Source organism: Pristiophorus japonicus, chromosome 11 (assembly GCF_044704955.1).
Source record: "Pristiophorus japonicus isolate sPriJap1 chromosome 11, sPriJap1.hap1, whole genome shotgun sequence".
Taxonomy (NCBI): domain Eukaryota; kingdom Metazoa; phylum Chordata; class Chondrichthyes; family Pristiophoridae; genus Pristiophorus; species Pristiophorus japonicus.
In genome coordinates, this window is record NC_091987.1 from 59,401,183 (window position 1) to 59,426,241 (window position 25,059).

Consider the following 25,059-nt stretch of genomic DNA (forward strand, 5'->3'; position numbering starts at 1 on the left):
CTCTCAGAAACATCCCAAAGGGCTTTCAATACAACAAATTACTTTGAAGTGCAGTCACTGTTGTTATTTAGGCATGAGATCAATACACAAACAGGAATGGTGCATATTTTTAGAATGCTATATTGCTCAGCCCAAAAGTGTAATACTTAAGACGTATTCAAGAAAAGCTGCTGAAACCAGTTGAACATAGAGGAGCTGGTAGACCTAGTGAATAGTCATTAACTGTACACTACTTTAAATGGGGTTATGGTTGTATAGTGGTTATGGTACTGGACTGGCAACCCATAGGTCATGAGTTAAAATCTCCCCAGGACAAGTTGTGAAACAGCATTCAATAAATCGGGTAATTTGTGGACTAGCACCAGAAACATAGCCATAGCCATTCAAAATAGAAGTCTGGTAATAGCTTAATTTTAGTTTTAAAATAATAATAACTTGCATTTATATAGCATTTTTAATGTAGAAAAACATGCGTCAGAGGCATAATCAGAAATAAATACAGGTTGAACCAAAGGAGGTGCTATTAGGAGAGATGACCAAAAGCTTGGTCAAAGAGGTAGGTTTTAAGGAGGAGATAGAGGTGAAGAAGCAGAGGGGTTAAGGTAGGGATCTAGAGCATGCGGCCTAGGCAGTTCAGGGGATGGCTGCCAATGGGAGTTAAAGGGTGGGTTGCATGAAAGATCAGAGATTGTAGGACTCATGTTGTGATAGGGCTGGAAGAGGTTACAGAGATATAGAGGGGCAAGGCCATGAGGGATTAAAATACATAGATCAGAAATTTTAAATTGGAGTTGTTGGGAAAGCAAGAATGATGATATGTTAGCAGGTCTTGGTGTGGGATAGGATATGAGCACCCTGAGTTTTGGATAGGTTGAAGTTTATGTAGGGGGGAGAACAGGAGGCAGGCAAGGAGAGAAATGGAATAGCCGAGTCTAGAGGTGATGGTATCATTGAGGAGGATTTCAGCAGCTGGTGGATCACGGTAGTGGCGGAGACAGGTGATGTGACAGAGGTGGAAGCAACAGTCTTTGTGGTAAGGGAAAATAGGACGGCAAGCTTGGAAACAGACTAATTCAGCTTGAGACAATGGCCGAGCAGGAGGACGGAGTCCGTGGCAAGGGTACGAAGTTTGTGGTGGGGTCAATCTGACATAACAGAGTCAGTGGAGGGTCGTGAGAGGTAGTGAAGTAGAACTGGGTGTCGTTAGTGTACACATGGAAGCTGACCCCTTGTCTGCGGATGATGTCCCCTAAAGAGCATTATGTAGATGAGGAGGGAGCCAAAGAAAGATCGCATTTAAAACAAAGACAGGATTGTGAGTATAAGAATGAAGGAGAAACTCAGATTATTAGAAGATCAAATGCTTTACCACAAATGGCTACTGAGGCCAAGACTATTATATAATTTAAAAGGGAATTACAGAGTTACTTGAAAAAGAAGAATTTAAAAGGGCACTGAAAATGGAATTAGAATAGGTATATTCAGTTTAAGAGCTAGTGCCGGTACATGTATAGGAATGATGGGTCAACTAGCTTCCTTACGTGCTGTAATTTCTACAATTCTATGAATATTTAAGGGTCAATTTTATGAACGTGCACAAAGCCTTGTCAATGGCATGCATGGCATATCGGGAAATCTAGGTTGTGTAGTTCTCAATTTTCCATCCATAAAATAAGGCGCATAAAATCATGAAGTGTGCATCTGGAAGAAGGATTTTGTAAAATTTGCAGTTTAGAATTGTTCCATAATAGAAACATAGACATAGAAAATATGTGCAGGAGTAGGCCATTCGGCCCTTCGAGCCTGCACCGCCATTCAATAAGATCATGGCTGATCATTTCCTCAGTACTCCTTTCCTGCTTTCTCTCCATACCCCTTGATCCCCTTAGCCGTCGTAAGGGCCATATCTAACTCCCTCTTGAATATATCCAATGAACTGACATCAACAACTCTCTGCGGTAGGGAATTCCACAAGTTAACAACTCTCTAAGTGAAGAAGTTTCTCCTCATCTCAGTCCTAAATGGCCTACCCCTTATCCTAAAACTGTGTCTCCTGGTTCTGGACTTCCCCAACATCGGGAACAGTCTACCCGCATCTAACCTGTCCTGTCCCGTCCCGTCCCGTCAGAATCTTGTATGTTTCTATGAGATCCCCTCTCATTCTTCTAAACTCCAATGTATAAAGGCCCAGTTGATCCAGTCTCTCCTCATATGTCAGTCCAGCCATCCCAGGAATCAGTCTGGTGAACCTTCGCTGCACTCCCTCAATAGCTAGAATGTCCTTCCTCAGATTAGGAGTCGGGAGGCGGAGCGCCAGGCGAGCGGCCTACAAGAGGCCCACCAGCAGCGTCGGAGAGGCGAGCAGTGAGTCGGGAGGCGGAGCGCCAGGCGAGTGGCCTACAAGAGGCCCACCAGCAGCGTCGGAGAGGCGAGCAGTGAGTCGGGAGGCAGAGCGCCAGGCGAGCAGCCTACAAGAGGCCCACCAGCAGCGTCGGAGAGGCGAGCGGGGAGTCGGGAGGCAGAGCGCCAGGCGAGCGGCCTACAAGAGGCCCACCAGCAGCGTCGGAGAGGCGAGCGGGGAGTCGGGAGGCAGAGCGCCAGGCGAGCGGCCTACAAGAGGCCCACCAGCAGCGTCGGAGAGGCGAGCAGTGAGTCGGGAGGCAGAGCGCCAGGCGAGCAGCCTACAAGAGGCCCACCAGCAGCGTCGGAGAGGCGAGCGGGGAGTCGGGAGGCAGAGCGCCAGGCGAGCGGCCTACAAGAGGCCCACCAGCAGCGTCGGAGAGGCGAGCAGGGAGTCGGGAGGCAGAGCGCCAGGCGAGCGGCCTACAAGAGGCCCACCAGCAGCGTCGGAGAGGCCAGCTGATGCAGCTGCAGCAGGGAGGCAAAAAAGTAGAAAGATGACGTCACAGCCAAGGGGGTAAGTGATTGGCTGGTGATTGGTAAGTAGCTTTTCTTTTCTTTTCTATATCAGTAAGTAACCTTTAGCATTGTTGTTGCCAATTTAAGTTAATCTAAGGGTTAAGTCATGGCAGGACAGCTTGAACACGTGTTATGCTCCTCCTGTACTATGTAGGAAGTCAGGGACGCCTCCAGTGTCCCTGACGACTACGCGTGCGGGAAGTGCATCCGCCTGCAGCTCCTGACGGACCGCATTGCGGCCCTGGAAGTGCGGGTGGATGAACTCTGGAGCATCCGCGATGCTGACAATGACGTGAATAGCACGTTCAGTGAGTTGGTCTTACCGCAGGTAAAGGGCACACAGCCAGATAGGAAATGGATGACCAACAGGAAGAACAGTGCAAGGAAGGTAGTGCAGGGGTCCCCTGCGGTCATCCCCCTGCAAAACAGATACACCGCTTTGGGTACTGTTGAGGGGGATGACTCATCAGGGGAGAGCAGCAACAGCCAAGTTCATGGCACCGTGAGTAGCTCTGCTGCACAGGAGGGCAGAAAAAAAAAGAGTGGGAGAGCTATAATGATCGGGGATTTGATTGTAAGGGGAATAGATAGGCGTTTCTACGTCTGCAACCGATACTCCATGATGGTATGTTGCATTCCTGGTGCAAGGGTCAAGGATGTCTCGGAGCGGGTGCAGGGCATTCTGAAAAGGGAGGGTGAACAGCCAGTTGTCGTGGTGCATATAGGTACCAACGATATAGGTAAAAAACGGGATGAGGTCCTACTAGACGAATTTAGGGAGCTAGGAGCTAAATTAAAAAGTAGAACCTCAAAAGTAGTAATCTCCGGATTGCTACCAGTGCCGTGTGCTAGTCAGAGTAGGAATCGCAGGATAGCTCAGATGAATACGTGGCTTGAGCAGTGGTGCAAAAGGGAGGGATTCAAATTGCTGGGACATTGGAACGGTTCTGGGGGCGGTGGGACCAGTACAAATCGGACGGTCTGCATCTGTTTGCTAGTGCTGTCGGGGAGGAGTTAAACTAACATGGCAAGGGGATGGGAACCTATGCAGGGAGACAGAGGGAATTAAAATGGAGGCAGAAGCAAAAGATAGAAAGGAGAATAGTAGAAGTGGAGGGCAGAGAAATCCAAGGCAAAAACAAAAAGGGCCAGATTACAGCAAAATTCTAAAGGGGCAAAGTGTATTAAAAAGACAAGCCTGAAGGCTCTGTGCCTCAATGCGAGGAGTATTCGGAATAAGGTGGATGAATTAACGGCGCAGACAGCAGTTAACGGATATGATGTAATTGGCATCACGGAGACATGGCTCCAGGGTGACCAAGGCTGGGAACTCAACATCCAGGGGTATTCAACATTTAGGAAGGATAGGCAGAGAGGAAAAGGAGGCGGGGTGGCGTTGCTGGTTAAAGAGGAAATTAATGCAATAGTAAGGAGGGACATTAGCCTGGATGATGTGGAATCGGTATGGGTGGAGCTGCGGAATACCAAAGGGCAGAAAACGCTAGTGGGAGTTGTGTACAGACCGCCAAACAGTAGTAGTGAGGTTGGGGACAGCATCAAACAAGAAATAAGGGATGTGTGCAATAAAGGTACAGCAGTTATCATGGGCGACTTTAATCTACATATTGATTGGACTAACCAAACTGGTAGCAATGCAGTGGAGGAGGATTTCCTGGAGTGTATTAGGGATGATTTTCTGGAGCAATATGTCGAGGAGCCAACTAGAGAGCTGGCCATCCTAGACTGGGTGATGTGTAATGAGAAGGGACTAATTAGCAATCTTGTTGTGCGAGGCCCCTTGGGGAAGAGTGACCATAATATGGTAGAATTCTTTATTAAGATGGAGAGTGACAAAGTTAATTCGGAAACTAGGGTCCTGAACTTAAGGAAAAGTAACTTTGACGGTATGAGGCGTGAATTGGCTAGAATAGACTGGCAAAGGATACTTAAAGGGTTGACAGTGGATAAACAATGGCAAACATTTAAAGATCACATGGATGAACTTCAGTAATTGTACATCCCTGTCTGGAGTAAAAATAAAAATGAGGAAGGTGGCTCAACCGTGGCTAACAAGGGAAATTAAGGATAGTGTTAAAACCAAGGAAGAGGCATATAAATTGGCTAGAAAAAGCAACAAACCTGAGGTCTGGGAGAAATTTAGAATTCAAGAGAGGAGGACGAAGGGTTTAATTAAGAGGGGGAAAATAGAGTATGAGAGGAAGCTTGCAGAGAACATAAAAACCGACTGCAAACGCTTCTATAAATATGTGAAGAGAAAAAGATTAGTGAAGACAAACGTAGATCCCTTGCAGTCGGATTCAGGTGAATTTATAATGAGGAACAAAGAAATGGCAGACCAACTGAACAAATACTTCGGTTCTGTCTTCACGAGGGAAGACACAAAAAACCTTCTGAATGTACTAGAGGACAGTGGGTCTAGTGAGAATGAGGAACTGAAAGATATCCTTATTAGGCGGGAAATTGTGTTAGGGAAATTGATGGGATTAAAGGCCGATAAATCCCTGGGTCCTGATAGTCTGCATCCCAGAGTACTTAAGGAATTGGCCCAAAAAAAGTGGATGCATTGGTGATTATTTTCCAACAGTCTATCTACTCTGGAGCAGTTCCTATGGACTGGAGGGTAGCTAATGTAACACCACTTTTTAAAAAAGATGGGAGAGAGAAAACAGTTAATTATAGACCGGTTAGCCTGACATTAGTGGTGGGGAAAATGTTGGAATCAATCATTAAAGATGAAATAGCAGCACATTTGGAAAGCAGTGACAGGATCGGTTCAAGTCAGCAAGGATTTATGAAAGGGAAATCATGCTTGACGAATCTTCTGGAATTTTTTGAGGATGTAACTAGCAGAGTGGACAAGGGAGAACCAGTGGATGTGGTATATTTGGACTTTCAAAAGTCTTTTGACAAGGTCACATACAAGAGATTGGCGTGCAAAATCAAAGCGCATGGTATTGGGGATAATGTACTGACGTGGATAGAGAACTGATTGGCAGACAGTCGGGATAAACGGGTCCTTTTCAGAATGACAGGCAGTGACTAGTGGAGTGCCGCAGGGCTCAATGCTGGGACCCTAGCTCTTTACAATATACATTAACGATTTAGATGAAGTAATATCTCCAAGTTTGCAGATGACACTAAATTGGGTGGCAGTGTGCGCTGTGAGGAGGACGCTAAGAGGCTGCAGGGTGACTTGGACAGGTTAGGTGAGTGGGCAAATGCATGGCAGATGCAGTATAATGTGGATAAATGTGAGATTATCCATTTTGGGGGCAAAAACACAAAGGCAGAATATTATCTGAATGGCGGCAGATTAGGAAAAGTGGAGATGCAACGAGACCTGGGTGTCATGGTTCATCAGTCATGCAGGTACAGCAGGCGGTGAAGGTGGCAAATGGTATGTTGGCCTTCATAGCTAGGGGATTTGAGTATAGGAGCAGGGAGGTCTTGCTGCAGTTATACAGGGCCTTGGTGAGGCCTCACCTGGAATATTGTGTTCAGTTTTGGTCTCTTAATCTGAGGAAGGACGTTCTTGCTATTGAGGGAGTGCAGTGAAGGTTCACCAGACTGATTCCAGGGATGGCTGACTGTCATATGAGGAGAGACTGGATCAACTGGGCCTTTATTCATTGGCATTTGGAAGGATGAGAGGAGATCTCATAGAAACATATAAGACTCTGACGGGACTAGACAGGTTAGATGCAGGAAGAATGTTCCCGATGTTGGGGAAGTCCAGAACCAGGGGACATAGTCTTAGGATAAGGGGTCGGCCATTTATGACTGAGATGAGGAGAAACTTCTTCACTTAGAGAGTTGTTAATCTGTGGAATTCCCTGCCGCAGAGAGTAGTTGATGCCAGTTCATTGGATATATTCAAGAGAGAGTTAGATATGGCCCTTATGGCTAAGGGGATCAAGGGGTATGGAGAGAAAGCAGGAAAGGGGTACTGAGGGAGATCAGTCATGATCTTACTGAATGGCGGTGCAGGTTCGAAGGGCTGAATGGCCTACTCCTGCACCTATTTTCTAAGTTTCTAGGAGACCAAAACTGAACACAATATTCCAGGTGAGGCCTCACCAAGGCCCTGTACAACTGCAGGAAGACCTCGCTGCTCCAATACTCAAATCCCCTAGCTATGAAGGCCAACATACCATTTGCCTTCTTCACCGCCTGCTGTACCTGTATGCCAACTTTCAATAACTGATGAATCATGACACCCAGGTCTCGTTGTACCTCCCCTTTTCCTAATCTGCCACCATTCAGATAATATTGTCTCATCGCGTTTTTGCCCCCAAAGTAGATAACCTCATATTTATCCACATTGTACTGCATCTGCCATGCATTTGCCCACTCACCTAACCTGTCCAAGTCACCCTGCAGCCTCTTAGCGTCCCCCTCACAGCTCACACTGCCACCCAGTTTAGTGTCATCTGCAAATTTGGAGATATTACACTCAATTCCTTCATCCAAATCATTGATGTATATTGTAAAGAGCTGGGGTCCCAGCACTGAGCCCTGCGGCACTCCACTAGTCACTGCCTGCCATTCTGAAAAGGAACCGTTTATCCCGACTCTCTGCTTCCTGTCTGTCAACCAGTTCTCTATCTACGTCAGTATATTACCCCCAATACCATGTGCTTTGATTTTGCACACCAATCTCGTGTGGTGCCAGTTTAATTATGTTTAATTATGGTGCCAGTATCAATTAAAATTAAATATTCAGAAGTTTAATAAGTTTGAAAAATGCAGAGAGCAAAGGTTACTATTGTAAAATTTTCCCTCCTAAATACATTTCTCAAAGCAATGTGCCATGTCTCGAATAAATTAGCCATATGCTGGGAAATGACATATGGCTTGTAATTGGATCCTTAGCAAGTTCCCCTCGTATTCCTAAAACAGCCCTACAGATAGATAGTGAAACATTAGTATTGATAATTTCCTATTGGATGATTTGATTTATTAAATTAAAAAAAAACATAAGATGTCAGCCTAGAAATTGTTGGTGTATTATTCATGGGTTAACTATGGGTTACTAAAAGTTTCTGAGATTAGATATTCCTGCTAGTTTACAGTCGATATTGTTTGCTGTCTGTGAGCTAGCCAATGAAAAAGCAGCAGTATTATTACTTTGCATCAGCTGTGAACTGCAATTAAGAGGCAGTTAAGTACATGAAATAGGGCTGAGACAAAGCTAATTAACAAACTGCTTAAGATTTAGTTGTTATTGAATGACAAAAGTTAGTTTGACACACCAGGAACTGCAAATGCTTCTGTAAAGACTCTGGAATACAAGACGCATGATTTATAAGACTGATGGTCACCCTATCCAGAAGCACTTTGTGCTCCATATATGGGAGGAGGTAACCTAAAGCAGGTAAAAACCAGTTAACCACCACAGTCTTGAATGTGGCTGATTCACATGCAGAGCACTCAATGCACAGTCCAGAGAAGTCTCGGGTCACCAGAATCCTGGCACACTATCAATGAAACCCTGCAGTCAGGCAACATGCTCATTCTTCTCACAAGGGAATCGCTTTGGAGGAGTGCTAGATTAGGTGTCACATATCTGAATCAAAGCACAACCATTAAGGGACAGCATCATGCCAACTCAAGCTGCCAACATTCATGCAGTATATAATAGAGGAAATGATGTGCAACTGATTTGAACACTGTGAATTACTTTTTCGTCTTTGGTTACAACAGGAGCCCAGCATACGGTAATAATAGATGGTATTTGAAGAACTAAATATGAAAGTGTGTCTCAAGATGGTTGGGCAATTATTTGGTAAATATAGTTTAAGAAATGGGGTCACTGTGGCACTCCTTGGAAGGCATCTGTACTTAATGTCTGGTGCACTAATTTTCCTTGCTGCATTGCTGGTACTGTTGCTAATTCCTCAATAGCATTTCCATTCATCTAATCTACCATGCTTTTGCCATTCTGGTCTTCAAGTTGCATGCTGAGGTCTCATTTCGTGGCAAAGTTTTAGAGCATGCAGTGGACAATTATTCTGGAAACCCTGGGAGCTGTACTGTAAGACTTTCTGTTCAATCCAGTCATGTGAAACATTGCTTCAAGATAATAATGGTACATTTGATAATTCTGTTTGTAGCATGAGCTTTGTTACACCTGAGCCCCATTTTGGTCCATGGTCGGCATATGGGGATGCCTTGAGCCTTGGCTGCAAAGTGCAGCCTTGGTCTCCCAGATGCCATCTTCCCACTTACCATTCCTCTTTAAATGTGTCTGGCATAATAGATGGCCCTAAAATGGATCAGTGAGAACTTCCAGCAGCAGGCATTGACTTACATGATTCTGCACTAGGGCACATACCATCTCCAAAGTGGATATATAAACTCCCTTTTGGGTGATTGGGTGAGACATTTAACTCGCACCGTTACCAACATAAAATGGCCGGTGCCATGCACACCCAAAGAAGCCGGCCCGAGACCCACTCAAAATTGGGCCTCAGGCCTCATTTACATGAAACACGAGCCTTGGCGCCTTTAACGTAGTAAAACGTCCCAAGGCGTTTCACAGGAGTATTATGAGACAAAATAGACTCCGAGCCACATAAGGAGATATTAGGGCAGGTGGCCAAAAGCTTGATCAAAGAGGTAGGTTTGAAGGAGCATCTTAAAGGAGTAAAGAGAGGTCAAGAGGCGAACAGGTTTAGGCAGGAAATTTCAGAGCTGAGGGACTAGGCAACAGAAGGCACAGCCACAGGTGAGGCCATAGGAATTTAGGGTAGCTGTAACTCCAAGCCAGCCCACAGGTATATCCTTGGAGGGCGATCCTGGCCTGGCAGTGGCCTGCACTATTTTTGTGGAGCCAGGAAGAGAACTTCTGCTCCTGCTGGCTCTGCAGAAATTCCAACTCTCAAAAAGTTTGCACAGCTTTTGTGGCGAGCCTGCAGCGGATCCCTTTAAGGACCTGCAAAACTAGTCTGTGCATGATCCACCCATTTGTTCTCAAATTTTTCACCACTTGAACCCACAACCTTCTGACGGATGCTACCCACTGAGCCACAGCTAACAGGTCATGAATGTATGTCATGAATAGTATGTCATGAATGCCTCGTGATCTCACGTGGCAGGCCTTTCCTGCTCTTGCTGGTCCTCTTCTGCCATGTCTGGTGCTACTTGAGCAATGGCTGTAGTAGCCACAAAGCTAGAAAGTGTAAAGAAAATTTCAGTCTTAAAACGAAGACATAAACTTTCTCCAGCAGCCTCTCCCTTAACATCTGTTGGCAAGATTAATGCATTATATTAAAATGCATTCATACTATAGTATGGAGCGAGTCCATTACATACACACTGTGGCCCTTAATTATGGCATCACATGTTTTGAGCTCTTTAGCGCTCACACATCACTTTCACCCTCCACCGATACTGTTCGTGCCAGAAAGCACAAGAACTGTACCACACTTCTGACATTTATGCCACCAGTTGCTCAATTGTCACAGACATAATGCTTTATATGCTGACATCAGTTTTCAGGTCATTATATGTTACAAGAAACAGAAACTTATATTAAAAGCATTTTATTGTAGTTTTGAATCAATTTAGGTACTGAAAGTAAAGGGCATAAAAGATGAGAAGTTTGCAATAAAAGTGTGGCTTAACTAATTTAAACCTTCAGTTAATAAAAAAATATTTGAACTGCATTATGCCATTAAATACTCAGTATAATTAAACACCTGATATTTTGCGTATCCAACATAAATTTATTCTCCAATTAACATTTCAGTAACTTGCATTGAAAACCTATTCATATTTTAGTTACAGATTTGCACTGTGGCTCACACTGGCCAAGTGCAACCATGCTAAGTTATTGGCCTGGAAATTGCGGTTGGAGGCTTGCTGCCGGCATACGTCTCTGAACCGGAAAAAAACCCGAATTTACCTGGCGTCTCCGGAGCTTCGGACTCTTCAGGTCCTGGGCTACAGGTGTACCCCTGCGTAAAGGCCCATGCGGTTTGCAAGCATCCCTGGGATCATGTGGGCTCGGTCAACCAATCAAAAAGGGGGATTCCTATGATGCTTATGGAAATTCTTTAGATAAAAAGGCAGGTGGGGGCGGGTGGGGGAAAGAGGAGGAATTACTCCCCATTATGCAGAAAAAACAGGTTCACGATGTATATCTGAACTCCAAACCACTTAGGAAAGGAATCCAGACTTTAACTTTTGCAGTGTCCTAGACGTTCACAAATTTACCCTCTCCTTCCTCAAAAAGAACTTTAAAATATTATTGTGCACATATCCCTAACCAATTAGCCATATGGTAGCACATGGCAAAAACTCACATGACAAATACTGGAAGTGGCGCATGGCTTGTAATGGGATCCTTAGCAAGTTCTGTATCACATTAACCAAACAAGCCCTACAGGTGTGTGTACAGAATTGCTAACCAAGAAAACAAGGAACCAGGAAATTTATGCTAAAGTGTGCAATTACCATTAATTGTTTCCATTCATGTGTAACTTCCATCGGATGCCAAATGAAATGATTTCAAAATGTATAACACGACAAACCTCTTTTTATCCAGTTTTTAAAGTAATTGTACACAATTTAAAAATTAGATGAAATACATTTTAGTATTTTGATTTTTGAAACCCAGGCTATCTTAATATCTAATAAGGGCGTTAGATGAATTAGATTAGGTGGAAAGAAATAATTAAGATTGAACATTTCTTTAGAGAAAAGTTAAACATGCCCAGATTTTGCAGTTGGCGGCACAATTAAGGATTACGCCCCCTGCATCCCAACCAAATGCGCACTTACATGCTGCAAGACCCAAATGAAAAATTGCTGTCAGACGTTGCAGAGTTGAGCGCAGCAAAGTGGCTCACGGATCCCAGGGGTGCACTGTGTGCGGAAGCGTACCTGGGATCACTTGGGCCGGTATTCAAATCAGCAAACAGAAGGTCTCTCATTATTTATAAAAGAGATGTTAATCCACATTAAATCTCGGAAGACTGTATTAATGAGGGTTTTTTCGCCCCTTTTCTCCACTTTCTGGACGGATTTTTTTTTTAAGCTTATGAGTTCCACATAGATACAAAAAAATAAATAAAATATTTTAAAAGCCTGAAATTTGCTTCCATCAAAAATCCATTGGAAGATAGTTCTTTACTTTCCATGGACAAAATCCTGTGGGTCATATGTAAATGCTTCCATTTCCAGCCTCAGATAGCTTATAAAATTATTTGGATTTGTCAGGAGATATCCTCTTACGCTGTGCAAACAGGCTCCTGCGCCTGTTTACACCAGCCGCACCATTTTTATACTTAACTGCTGAGCAGTTAAGAACATAAGAAATAGGAGCAGGAGTAGTCCACCTGATCCCTCGAGCCTGTTCCGCCATTTAATAAGATCATGGCTGATCTGATCATGGAATCAGCTCCACTTCCCTGCCCGCTCCCCATAACCCTTATCGCTCAAAAATTGGTCCATCTCCGCCTTAAATATATTCAATGACCCAGCCTCCACAACTCTCTGGGGCAGAGAATTCCATAGATTTACAACCCTCAGAGAGGAAATTCCTCCTCATCTCAGTTTTAAATGGGCGGCCCCTTATTCTGAGACTATGTCTCCTAGTTTTAGTTACCCCTAGGAGTGGAAATATCCTCTCAGCATCCACCTTGTCGAGCCCCCTCATTATCTTATATGTTTCTATAAGATCACCTCTCATTCTTCTATACTCCAATGTGTATAGGCCCAACCTATCTTCATAAGTCAGCCCCCTCATCTCCGGAATCAACCTAGTGAACCTTCTCTGAACAGCCTCCAATACAAGTACATCCTTCCTTAAATACGGAGACCAAAACTGTACGCAGTACTCTAGGTGTGGCCTCACCAATACCCTGTACAGTGGTAGCAGGACTTCTCTGCTTTTATACTCTATCCCCCTTGCAATAAAGGCCAACATTCCATTTGTCTTCCTGATTACTTGCTGTAACCTTTTTTGTTTCATACACAAGGACCCCCAGGTCCCTCTGTGCTGCAGCATTTTGCAATTTTTCTCCATTTAAATTATAATTTGCTTTTCTATTTTTTCTGCCAAAGTGGATAACCTCATATTCTGCCACATTATACTCCATCTACCAAATTTTTGCCCACTCACTTAGCCTATCTATATCTCCTCACAATTTGCTTTCCCACCCATCTTTGTATCATCAGCAAACTTGGCTACATTACACTCGATACCCTCATCCAAGTCATTAATATAGATTGCAAATAGTTGAGGACCCAGCACCGATCCCTGCGGCACCCCATTAGTTACTGATTGCCAACCCAAGAATGAACCATTTATCCCGACTCTCTGTTTTCTGTTAGTTAACCAATCCTCTATCCATGCTAATATATTATCCCCAATCCCGTGAACTTTTATCTTGTGCAGTACCTTTTTATGTAGCACCTCATTGAATGCCTTCTGGAGATCCAAATACACCACATCCACTGGTTCCACCTTATCTACCTTACGCGCTACATCCTCAAAGAACTCCTGCAAATTTGTCCAAAATGATTTCCCTTTCATAAAACCATGCTGACTCTGATTGAATTATGCTTTTCCAAATGTCCCGTTACTGCTTCCTCAGTAATGGACTACAGCATTTTCCCAACGACAGATGTTAGGCTAACTGTTTTTTGTCTGCCTCCTTTTTTTTTTAAAATAAGGGCGTTGCATTTGCAGTTTTCCAATCCACTGGGACTGCCCCAAAACCCAGCGAATTTTGGTAGATTACAACCAATGCATCCACTATTTCTGCAGCCACCTCTCTCAAGACACCAGGATGTAAGCCTATCTATTTTTATATTTCGTGCTAGTTTACTTTCATAATCTATCTTCCCTCTCTATCATTTTTCTTAGTTGTTCTTTGCTGGCTTCCCAATCCTCTGGCCTCCCACTGGTCTTGGCCACATTGTATGCCCTGGTTGTCAATTTAATACAATCCCTTATTTCTTTAGTTAGCCACGGATGGTTATCCCTTCTCTTGCAGTCTTTCATTCTCATTGGGATATATTTTTGTTGCGAGTTATGAAATATCTCCTTAAATGTCTGCCACTGCTCATCAACTGTCCCATACTTTAATCTATTTTCCAGTCCACTTTAGCTAACTCTGCCTTCATACCTTTGTAGTCTCCTTTATTTAAGCTTAGGACATTGGTTTGAGAGCCAACTTTCTCATCCGCCAACTGAATTTGAAACTGTGTTGAGACAACGTTCTCAACCTCCAACTGAATTTGAAATTCAACTATGTTATGGTCACTCATTCCTAGAGGACCCTTTACTACAAGATCATTTATTAATCGTGTCTCATTACACAGTACCAGATCTAAAATAGCCTGCTCCCTAGTTGGTTCCGCAACATACTGTTCAAGGAAACTATTCCGGATACACTCTATGAACTCTTCCTCAAGGCTACCCTGGCCAATTTGCTTTGTCCAATCAATATGAAGGTTAAAATCACCCATGATTATTGCCGTTTCTTTTTTACAAGCCTCCATTATTTCTTGCTTTATACTCCGTCCAACAGTGTAGCTACTGGTCGGGGGCCTATAGACTACGCTCATCAGCGACTTTTTCCCCTTATTATTCCTTATCTCCATCCAAATTGATTCAACATCTTCTGAGCCAATATCGTTTCTCACTAACACACTGATCTCATCCTTTATTAACAGTGCTACGCCACCTCCTTTTCCTTTCTGTCTGTCCTTCCGAATTGTCAAATACCCCTGACTATTTAGTTCCCAGTCCTAGTCGTCTTGCAACCACGTCTCTGTAATGGCTATCAGATCATACCCATTTGTATCTGTTTGTGCCGTCAACTCATCTATTTTGTTACAAATGCTACGTACATTCAGAGAGAGCTTTTAAATTTGGTTTTTTTTAAACCATTTTTTCCTGCTTTGACCCCACTTTCTGATTCACCTTTATGTTTATGCATTCTGTCCCTTCCTGGCACGCTCTGGTTTTCATTTCCCCAAGTGCTACCCTGATCTATTGCCTTCTCCTTATTCTTTGACTTTTTAAATTTTTGCTCACCTGATTCCTCCCCCCCCCCACTAATTAGTTTAAAGCCCTCTCTACAGCCCTAGTTATATGATTTGTCAGTTGGTGAGCAATTAGCTTAACTCTGCGCCAGCAATTCTGATTTCAATGTTGGTGCGGAACATCTGTCAAGTCGGAACTTGACAGCTCGCAAGTTTGGGATTTAGCGCGGAAACCCCGAACCTGTTGTCCATTTCAACGGCGGTATGACGGCGTACTCAGAGTGGAGTCAGGGAAATCTTCCTTGAACTAATGCTGCCAAGTGCACTTAGTCTTATTTTTTGGCACTGTATAGGCTTCATCACAACATTGCTGTTACTGTCACCAAGATAGTGGTGTAGCAGAGATGCTGTACCCTCACTTCTAGTAGCGTTAGGTTAGGTGTACAAATGAACATTTTTGTCTTGTGTGCAGTTAAATATGTTTGTTTTTTCAAGATTCTCATCTGAGGGAGCTTTGCCCCTTTGAAAAGTGCGGGCCAATGTATTTTTTCTCTTCTTCTGATCACCCCCACCCCCATCCCAAAGGGCATATGATTCCATGGCCACTAAAGTCCCTCTGGTCTGTCATCAAGGTTACAAAGAACTAAATGAGTACTAAAAATGCTTTGTGACCTTTCTATAAGATGTAATAAGCACTATATAAATACATGTATTACTTTTCAAAGGGGCAAAGCTCCCTCAGATGAGAATCTTGAAAAAACAAACATATTTAACTGCACACAAGACAAAAATGTTCATTTGTACACCTAACCTAACGCTACTAGAAGTGAGGGTACAGCATCTCTGCTACACCACTATCTTGGTGACAGTAACAGCAATGTTGTGATGAAGCCTATACAGTGCCAAAAAATAAGACTAAGTGCACTTGGCAGCATTAGTTCAAGGAAGATTTCCCTGACTCCATTCTCAGCAGTTGATATACTATGATCCTGCGGCATATTAACAGGCAAAGGTCAAGAGAGACAGAACTGGGAGTGACTCCACTGAAACCTAACCCTTAGTCCTAACTCAGTTTAGAATGAAATTCTACTCAAGAGTCTGGTGAGGAGAATTCAATAGCAAAGTTTGGTAAAAATTTAATAAATAATGTTTGTGTTCTTGATATATTCTAACAATTTTACATGTGAAGACATGTTCGCTAATAGACACACACGGTCAAATATAATCAATGAAAAAATAGACACTGCAGTTGTGAGCATGCCATTTTTAAAAGCATAATTTGCTGAGGGGACAATACACACAAGCCTAAAAATTACTGTTGCTGATAACCATTGAGCAAGATATTCCTAGCAGAAATGTTAATCTATTAAAAAGATAAATGGGTTAACATCCAAATTAAAATAGGAGAGTCTTCATCTTCTTTTAAAAAAAAAAGTTACAGTAATTTCTAAGCTATTCTAAGTTTCCTTACCTCCTCTCTCGCTCTCTAGGTGATAACTTATGCTGGGGTACAGTTCCATGAGCAGCCTTTCAATACCTCACTCAAGTGTCCATTCTTTAGTGAGTTTTGACAAGACATTCAACTACCGGGTGCTCCACATAAGAGCTCAATTTTACCTCACCTCATGTCAACACATACATTTGAGCTAGCGTTACTGTGTAGCATTCAGGAGTAGGAAACTTAGCTGATCATTCTCCTCCCCGGTCTGATGATAATGAGACCGATAGTACTGGCCAACTTGTACCCTGACTGATATCAGATAACTCAGCACAGATCAAGGACCACATTGGGAACCTTTGTGGTCTGGATGGTTTAGTACCACACCAATTAGTGTAATTTCAAACTGAACTATCAGATAAGCTTGGCCATATGATACTTCACCAATATTTGATGAATTATTTTAAAATTACTGAGCGTGTTTAAGCACAGTCTACCCTCACATAAATAAACACGTTATGACTCTTGTTGTCTTATGGTGGCCTTTATCTGTACCCGATGATAATGCAATTTTGTTACAGGAGCTATGCTCCATGCCTGTGACTGCTACGCATCATATCCTGCAAGAAAATACAAATAAATTAAGCTTATACCTTGTCTTCTGAGCTCTCAACATCAGTTGAGTCATCTGCTGTCAGTGATGACCTTCTTTTATCCTGACGTGTTAGGTGTTTTGTTTTACACTGGCGCTTTCCTGAAGGTTTCTCTCGTTCCGTTTTTGAATACTTTGGTGAAATTGGTGAATATAGATGGTCCTCTTCCTCTCCAGAACACAAGACACCCAGTTTGCGGCTTTCCTTGTTTCTTTGTCGTTTAGTTGATGATCGTGACACTGGTGTGCTGGTTGAATTTAGCTGTATATGCCAGTTGCTGTTTGTTGTGCCAGATGGAACTGTCCTTTTCCTTGGAGATACTGGAGGTGTAGAGAAACCTAAAAAAATGTTTACATAATTTTCAGTAATCAGTTCTTGAAATTTAGACTTAACTAATGATTTTCATAACCTTAGGACAGTACCAATAAACTGATTAATTTATATAATTTGAATGCTGACCACAATTATAATTTTTTATATTATTCTATAGATGTTATTGGAAACTTCACAAGCAACATGGTATTTTACACAATACGAGAACATTCGGTGGTCAGTTGCAGAATACAGTGTTCCAAAATTAAAGAACATTTCATGTGGGCTTACTATGACACATGTCCATAGATAAGAGAACATGACTGATTTTTGCATCAACTCGGCACCTCCAATGTAAGCAGGGCAGTGCAGTGTTTGCAAATGCCCGACCTGATACACTGAACCTGAAATTTTAGGCATCAGCGTAGAATGGATCACCATCAGACATAATTAATGTCTGTGATCGGTTGTTCACCCATTAGGGAGTGGAAAATTCTACTTGAAAGGGCCAATGCTGCACTTTGGGTGGAGGGTGAAATTAGCTACTCAAAGCAAAAACCCTGTCCGTGAGCAGTTATGGATCAGCGCCCAATATTGATGAGGCAGTGCAGGTTTTGTTGCAGCAATTGTGGCAGAGGAAGAAAGTCCTTTTTCACATTGATGAATTTAAGAACATAAGAAATAGGAGCTGGAGTAGATCATTTGGCCCTTCGAGCCTGCTCCACCATTCAACACGATCATGGCTGATCTTCTCCCTCAACTGCACCTTCCCGCATTATCCCCATATCCCTTAATTTCCCCAGATTTTTCGATGTCTGTCTTGAATATACTCAACGAATGAGCATCGACAGCTCTCTGGGGTAAAGAATTCCAAAGATTTACAACCCTTTGAGTGAAGACATTTCTCATCATGCAGGTACTTTACATAGAAGCATCAGATAAGTTGCAGGATGGGTTTGGTTCCTAGACAGGAAGTGGCAGATGTCAATACTAGCAGCACAATGCAGCCGTCCTAGCTTCAATGCCAGAGGTTTAATGACATCCCTAGGAGTACCAAAGTAGGGTACCCTACTGTAACCTCATTAATATCCAGTGTGTTACATATAAATGGAATAAAAGGCTCCACCCCACCCAAATCATCTTATGCTACTTTTCTATCTTTAAATGGCTCTTCAGGTACAGTTCCCAGCATTTCTCTTTCCCAACAACACCTCCTTCCTGAATATTCTCAATTGCTGCACCCCTGATAACTACTTCTATGTATAGTACTTGCATGATGTACATTTTTCACATCAACAGCTATGGATAACAGCATGATACATATCATATTTCATACCACTAAAGTAGTGTTAAGTACTAAATGCATTCAACTGGTTTATCAGAAGACCGAGTATAACAAGAGGGAGAATGAAAGACCCCCAAACCCAACTCCTCTTGCTGCATTTGAGGAGCAGGTTTTGCAAACCCCGGGAAGGGAGACTGTAGAGAAAGCAGGAGGCTCAAGGTTCGTTATACAGTAGTTAACTTTCTTTTGTTCCCCATCTTATTCAGTTACTCACGCATTGTCCCCAAATCATGCATTGCATTGCTGGATGCTACATCTCACAAAGTTGTCATGAACATTTCATTGGAGCGCTTGTTCCTGTTCTCTTTCTATAGTTATACCACTGGAAGCTGAGCAGGGGCCAAGCAACTAGAAGAACCTTACAGCAAGTTGCATCCTTCAGTCAAACACTGCAAAGCAGCACAGGTAGGAATAAAACAAGGGATGTAGACAGAAGTGAGTTTCAGGAGTGCGCATTGGCTGTTGCACAGAGCACCAAGAACCATGTGGCTAGAAGGTCAGCTTGCGGCCATTCTTAGCTGTTCAGGGGCCCTGTTTTGAAAAGGATAATTACTGAGCCTGAAAGATTGCTGCACGCATGGGACAGTTTTTCTGGTAGATTTCAGAAAATAGAGGCTACTGTAGGAGTCCGCAACACATACATGTGTTATGGTCTGCTGATGCACGGGACACAAATTTCGCAGTCCATCACAGAGCATATGGCATCTGCAGCAGAGCCCGCCAGGGAAAAGTCTTATGCCAGTCTTAGTATCTCTCATTGATAAGGCTTAACTCATTTCATTGCTGTCATAGAGTCTGCTGTCACACAGACCAGTGGACATGCCGAGACATTGTTAAGTAGTAGCAGCAGGTGTGCTCTGGCCAAAAATGATGTTGCTGTCTTTTGGAACAACACATCCATTGCCTTCTGCCACCCCCGTCGATGCCAGGCTGCCCCTGCAACTACCAAAGTGACAAAGCCTGCATTTAGGCCATCTCATATCCCTGCTCAGACGTCAAGGGTCACTTCAATCTCAAGAGTTTTTCACAAACGCACTGCAGCCAGCTGTGTTTCAGCCACTGGGGGTGCACATAAAAGAAGTACTAGATTATGTGTTAAATAATTCAACATAAAGTGACCAAATTTGCAAATGATACCAAACTAGGAGGGGCAGTGGAATTTGAAGAAGCAGCTCAGAAATTATAGAACAAATTGGATAAAATGTGTATATGGGCAGAACAGTGGCAGGTGAACTTTAGTGCTACACATATACTCCAATAATGCGGTTGAAATAGTGACAGAAAGTGTTGAAAGAGACCTAGAAGTCTTTGGAGACTCGACAATCAATGCAGATCAAGACAAAGCTAATAGAATGCATAGCCAAAACAGTAGAATATAAGTATATAAGTTGTGATCAAACTGTATAGTGCTCTCGTCAGACATACCTTGAATACTACGTCATGATCTGCTTGCCAAGACAATCAAGCGCATAAAAGAGCCTTGAGGCAGATCCCTAATATCAAAGGTCTAGGTTATGAGGAAAGACTGGAGAAACTTGGCTGTTTCTATTTGGAAAGGAGGTATCTGAGAGCTGATCTTATAGAGGTGTATATGATCATGAAATAAATTGTTAATTGCAAAAATAGGACAAGGGGATTCAAACTAGTAAAATCATTTTGAGAAAATCAGGAAATGCTTCCTCACACAAAGAATGATCAATTCATAGAATAGACTTTCAGAAAAAAGTAGTGGAGGCAAAAACCCTGAAAGCATCTAAAAATAATTGGATGCATTACTTTAGGTGCTTTCTGGATAGGTTAATTCAGATGAACTGAATAGCTTTCCTCATCTATTAGTATCTTGTGATCTTGTGTTGAATCCACACTGTACAGCAAAATTACAGAACATATAGCAAACCACAATGTCATGTGATGCTGCACTATACTGGTTGGCAAACACGAGTCAGGCAGATGACATTTCTAACAGTGAAATTTGGTGCCTCAGCAATATAATTCGGATGAGCACGCAAGCAGCTCACTATACTGGGGGGGCGGGGTGGAATCAAAGGTTTCCATGAATGAGCCATGCTGGAATTCAGCACTAAAAGGGAAGGAGGGAGAACATAAGAACATAAGAAATAGGAGCAGGAGTAGACCACCTGGCACCTCGAGCCTGCTCCGCCATTCAATATTATGGCTGATCTGATCATGGACACAGCTCCACTTCCCTGCCCGCTCCCCATAACCCTTTATTCCCTCATCGCTCAAAATTCTGTCTATCTCCACCTTAAATATATTCAATGACCCAGCCTCTACAGCTCTCTGGGGCAGAGAATTCCATAGATTTACAACCCTCAGAGAAGAAATTCTTCCTCATCTCAGTTTTAAATGGGCGGCCCCTTATTCTGAGACTGTGTCCCCAAATTTTAGTTTCCCCTATGAGTGGAAATATCCTCTCGCATCCACCTTGTCGAGCCCCCTCATTATCTTATATGTTTCGATAAGATCACCTCTCATTCTTCTGAACTCCTACGTGTATGAGCCCAACCTATTCAACCTATCTTCATAAGTCAACCCCCTCATCTCTGGAATTAACCTAGTGAACCTTCTCTGAACAGTCTCCAATGCAATTATATCCTTCCTTAAATACGGAGACGAAAACTATGCAGTACTCTAGGTGTGACCTCACCAATACCCTGTACAGTTGTAGCAGGACTTGACTGCTTTTATACTCTACCCCTTGCAATAAAGGCCAACATTCCATTTGCCTTCCTGATTACTTGCTGTACCTGCATACTAACTTTTTGTGTTTCATGCACAAGGACCTCCAGGTCCCTCTGTACTGCAGCACTTTGCATTTTTTCTCCATTTAAATTATAATTTGCTTTTTTATTTTTTCTGCCAAAGTGGATAACCTCACATTTTCCCACATTATACTCCATCTGCCAAATATTTGCCTGCTCACTTAGTCTGTCTATAGCCCTTTGCAGATTTTTTTGTGTCCTCCTCACAATTTGCTTTCCCACCCATCTTTGTAGGAGTGTGCACCCAGCAAGAGACTGTAGTATTCTGTGGAGTAAAAGGTCAAAGCTGAGCTGGACATTAGAGTGGTAGCCTCAGAGCTGGCAAAGATGCATCACAAGCAGCATCTTCAGTCTCGAAGTTGTACAGCAAAATTATGGAGTATGTAGCAAATCATGATAATGTGTGATGCTTTAGCTGGACTGGGGAAGGCAGCTCCTCGATCTTTCAAGATATTAGAATCGTTGATTTACTCTGCTTATGATGGGGTTGATGATGGTTCTCATGGTTGCATGACCTCATTATACATGAACTCTGCTGCTGTACATGACTGCCATAAAGGGACTGTGAGCCAGGAATGCCAATATCCTTGGTTTAAAAGATCTAATGTTGTAGATTTTTGCTTGGAGCAAGTAACAGGGGCTTGCTGGATTGGCTTAAAATAAAGGCATCACCGTTGAGCTGGACACTGATTGACCAGTAACCTTGGTGATTCCTATATACACCACTATTCTGTGCAAGGGCACTTTGGGCTACAAAAAATCCATAAACTGTTACAGCACAGCAATAGGAATGCCCATGAAGTCTGTGCTGGTGCTTTTCTCCACGTGTGCAATTTAGTCTAATCCCAATCTCTGCTCACAATCCATACCCTTCAATATTCTTGTTTTTTAAGAAACTATCTAACTTCCTTTCAAAATAATTTATGGAGTCTTTTACAAGAGTTTGTAGCAGAGAATTCCACAATCCAGTCACTCTCTATTGAAATACATTTTTCTAATCTCCTCTTTAAATGTTTTTATGATCACCTTAAATTTGTGCTCTCTGGTTACCATCTCACTCGCCTTGGAAATAATCTTCCAGTGTTTACCTGATCATAACCTTTCACAACCGTGGAAACCTTTATCGGATCACCCCTTAATCTTCTGGACTCCAGTAAAAAAAGCCCAACTTCTGAAGACTCTCTTCATAATTATAATCCCTCATACCTGGCAACATCCTGGTGAATCTATACTGTACCTTTTCTGTTTACGCCCTTTCTTTAATGGGGTTCCCAAGACTGTGCACTATACTCCAACTGCAACCCAACTAACAACTTGTATAAGTTCGACATTATCGCTCTGCCTCTAAATACAAAAGTCAAAGATGCTGTTTGCCTTTTTATGGCCATGTCGACTTGCACTGCAACCTACAATGACCCATGCATCTGGACAACAAGGTCCCTCTACTCTTCTGCTCTGTTAAAATCTTAACATTTATTTCTGAAATCGATTACAGTACTTCACATTTCTCTACACTGAACTTCATTTGCCATCAGATAAAGGTAATAAATCAACTTAAAAAGAATGCTAATTAAAAATATTTCATCAAAGACAACTTAAAAAATACCATTTTCAAAAAAAATGTGCAATAAATTGTGTCAAATAATTATAATATATATATATTAGAGAGAGAGAGAAAGAGAGAGAGGGAAAGTGCTAAAGAGGAAAAAATACTTTCAAATATTAAAATAAATATATTATAACATATAATGCTTTTGTCTTCAATTGAACTGATATTCAATCTAAAGCAGGCAAGTAGTTCTCTTTCTCTGGCTCACTCTTTCAGGCATTATATTGTAGAAACTTTGTCTGAACAAAGCACATGCGGTAGCCACGGTGGTAGAACAATGGAAAGAAAAATGTTATATGGTTCCATACCGTACTAATAGTCTTAGATGAGTGATTTTAAAAAAAAGAAACTTAAGTTAACTTTAACCTGTGTTAACATGTTTTTGATTAATGTGCAAGTTCTGCAGTGATGAGCTCAATTTTTAAAGCATGCCCTCAGAAAATTAGCTCTGATGTTTCAACTCAAACTCAAATGGCTATTTAATCTGCATTGGATCATTTAATACTCTGACCAAATGGAGTTTCTTCGTTTATTCTACTTTGTACTTTAATTTTCTTTGATTATAAGTGCTTTAAAATTTCCAAATTCTTTCTTGGGACAGCTTCATATTTAGATAAATTTTATTCCTTTCTCCCAGTTTTTCCATCGCATCTGTTTTGACAATGCCACCTTTTACACCAGTGCTTCCGATATGTCTTCCTTTTTCCTCAATCGAGGATTTCCCTCCACCATGGTTGACAGGGCCCCTCGACAGTGTCTGTTCCATTTCCCTCACTTCTACTCTCACCCTTTCTCCTCCCTCCCAGAACCACGGTAGGGTTCCCCTGGTCCTCACCTTCCACGGCACCAGCCTCCACATTCAACAGATCATCTCTGCCATTTCCGCCACCTTCAGCACAATGCAACCACCAAACACATCTTCCCCTCCCCTTTCAGCATTCTGACAGGACCGTTACCTTTGTGATATCCTGGTCCACTCTTCCATCACCCCCAACTCCTATGGCACCTTCCTGTGCAAACGCAGGAGATGCAACACCTGCCCTTTCACCTCCTCCCTTCCCACCATCCAAGGCCCCAAACACTCCTTCCAGCGAAATAGCGATGTACTTATACTTCTTTTTCTTCAGTATACTGTATTTACTGCTCATAATGCGGTCTACACTGGGGAGACCAAGTACAGATTGGTTGACTGCTTTGCTGAACACCTCCATTCAGTCCGCAAGGATGACCCTGAGCTTCCAGTCACCTGCCATTTTAATTCTCCATCCCACTCCCACTCTGACCTCGGCCTCATACACTGTTCCAATGAAGCTCAACAGAAGAACATAAGAAATAGGAGCAGGAGTAGGCCATTCATCCCTTCAAGCCTGCTCCAAAGGAAGCTTGAAGAACAGCATCTCATCTTTTGATGAGGCACTTTACAACCTTCTAGACTTAACATTGAGTTTAACAATTTCAAATCATAACCACTGCTCCCATTTTTTGGCCAGCAGGTGCTGGTAATGGTTGTTGTTAACCAAAGGTATTAAGGGATATCGGGCAAAGGCAGATATATGGAGTTAGGTCACAAATCAGCCATGATATTGAATGGCAGAACAGGCTCAAGGGGTTAAATGGCATACTCCTATTCCTATGTTCTGCTGTTTCCATTTACACCTCCTCTAGATCCATCTTTTGTTTCTCTACTTGTCCCATTACCGCCCCCCTTTTGTCATTTAAATCTCTCCTGCTGTCCACCCCATCACAAACCTTTCCTTTTGTTCATTCCTCCCCTCCTCCCCTTTCCCAGCGTCGATATTTGCTGAAAAACATTATATCTCTTAACTTTTTCCAGTTCTGACGAAAGGTCTTGATCCAAAACATTAACTCAGTTTCTCTCTTCATAGATGCTGCCTGACCTGCTGAGTGTTTCCAGCATTTTCTCTATTTATTTCAGATTTCCAGCATCCGGAGTATTTTGCTTTTGTCATATTCAGTTCTGT

General features: G+C 42.6%; 1 protein-coding gene across 10 annotated transcripts in view; it reads right to left on the reverse strand.

Moving 5' to 3' along the window:
* Nucleotides 1-25,059, reverse strand: part of bcor (BCL6 corepressor) — a 344,096-nt gene that overhangs the window by 19,493 nt on the left and 299,544 nt on the right. For all 10 annotated transcript variants that reach the window (XM_070893427.1, XM_070893425.1, XM_070893426.1 and 7 more), the window contains one exon: nt 17,029-17,366. In XM_070893427.1, the coding sequence (XP_070749528.1) occupies nt 17,029-17,366 (338 nt within the window). The remainder of the gene's footprint in view (nt 1-17,028; nt 17,367-25,059) is intronic.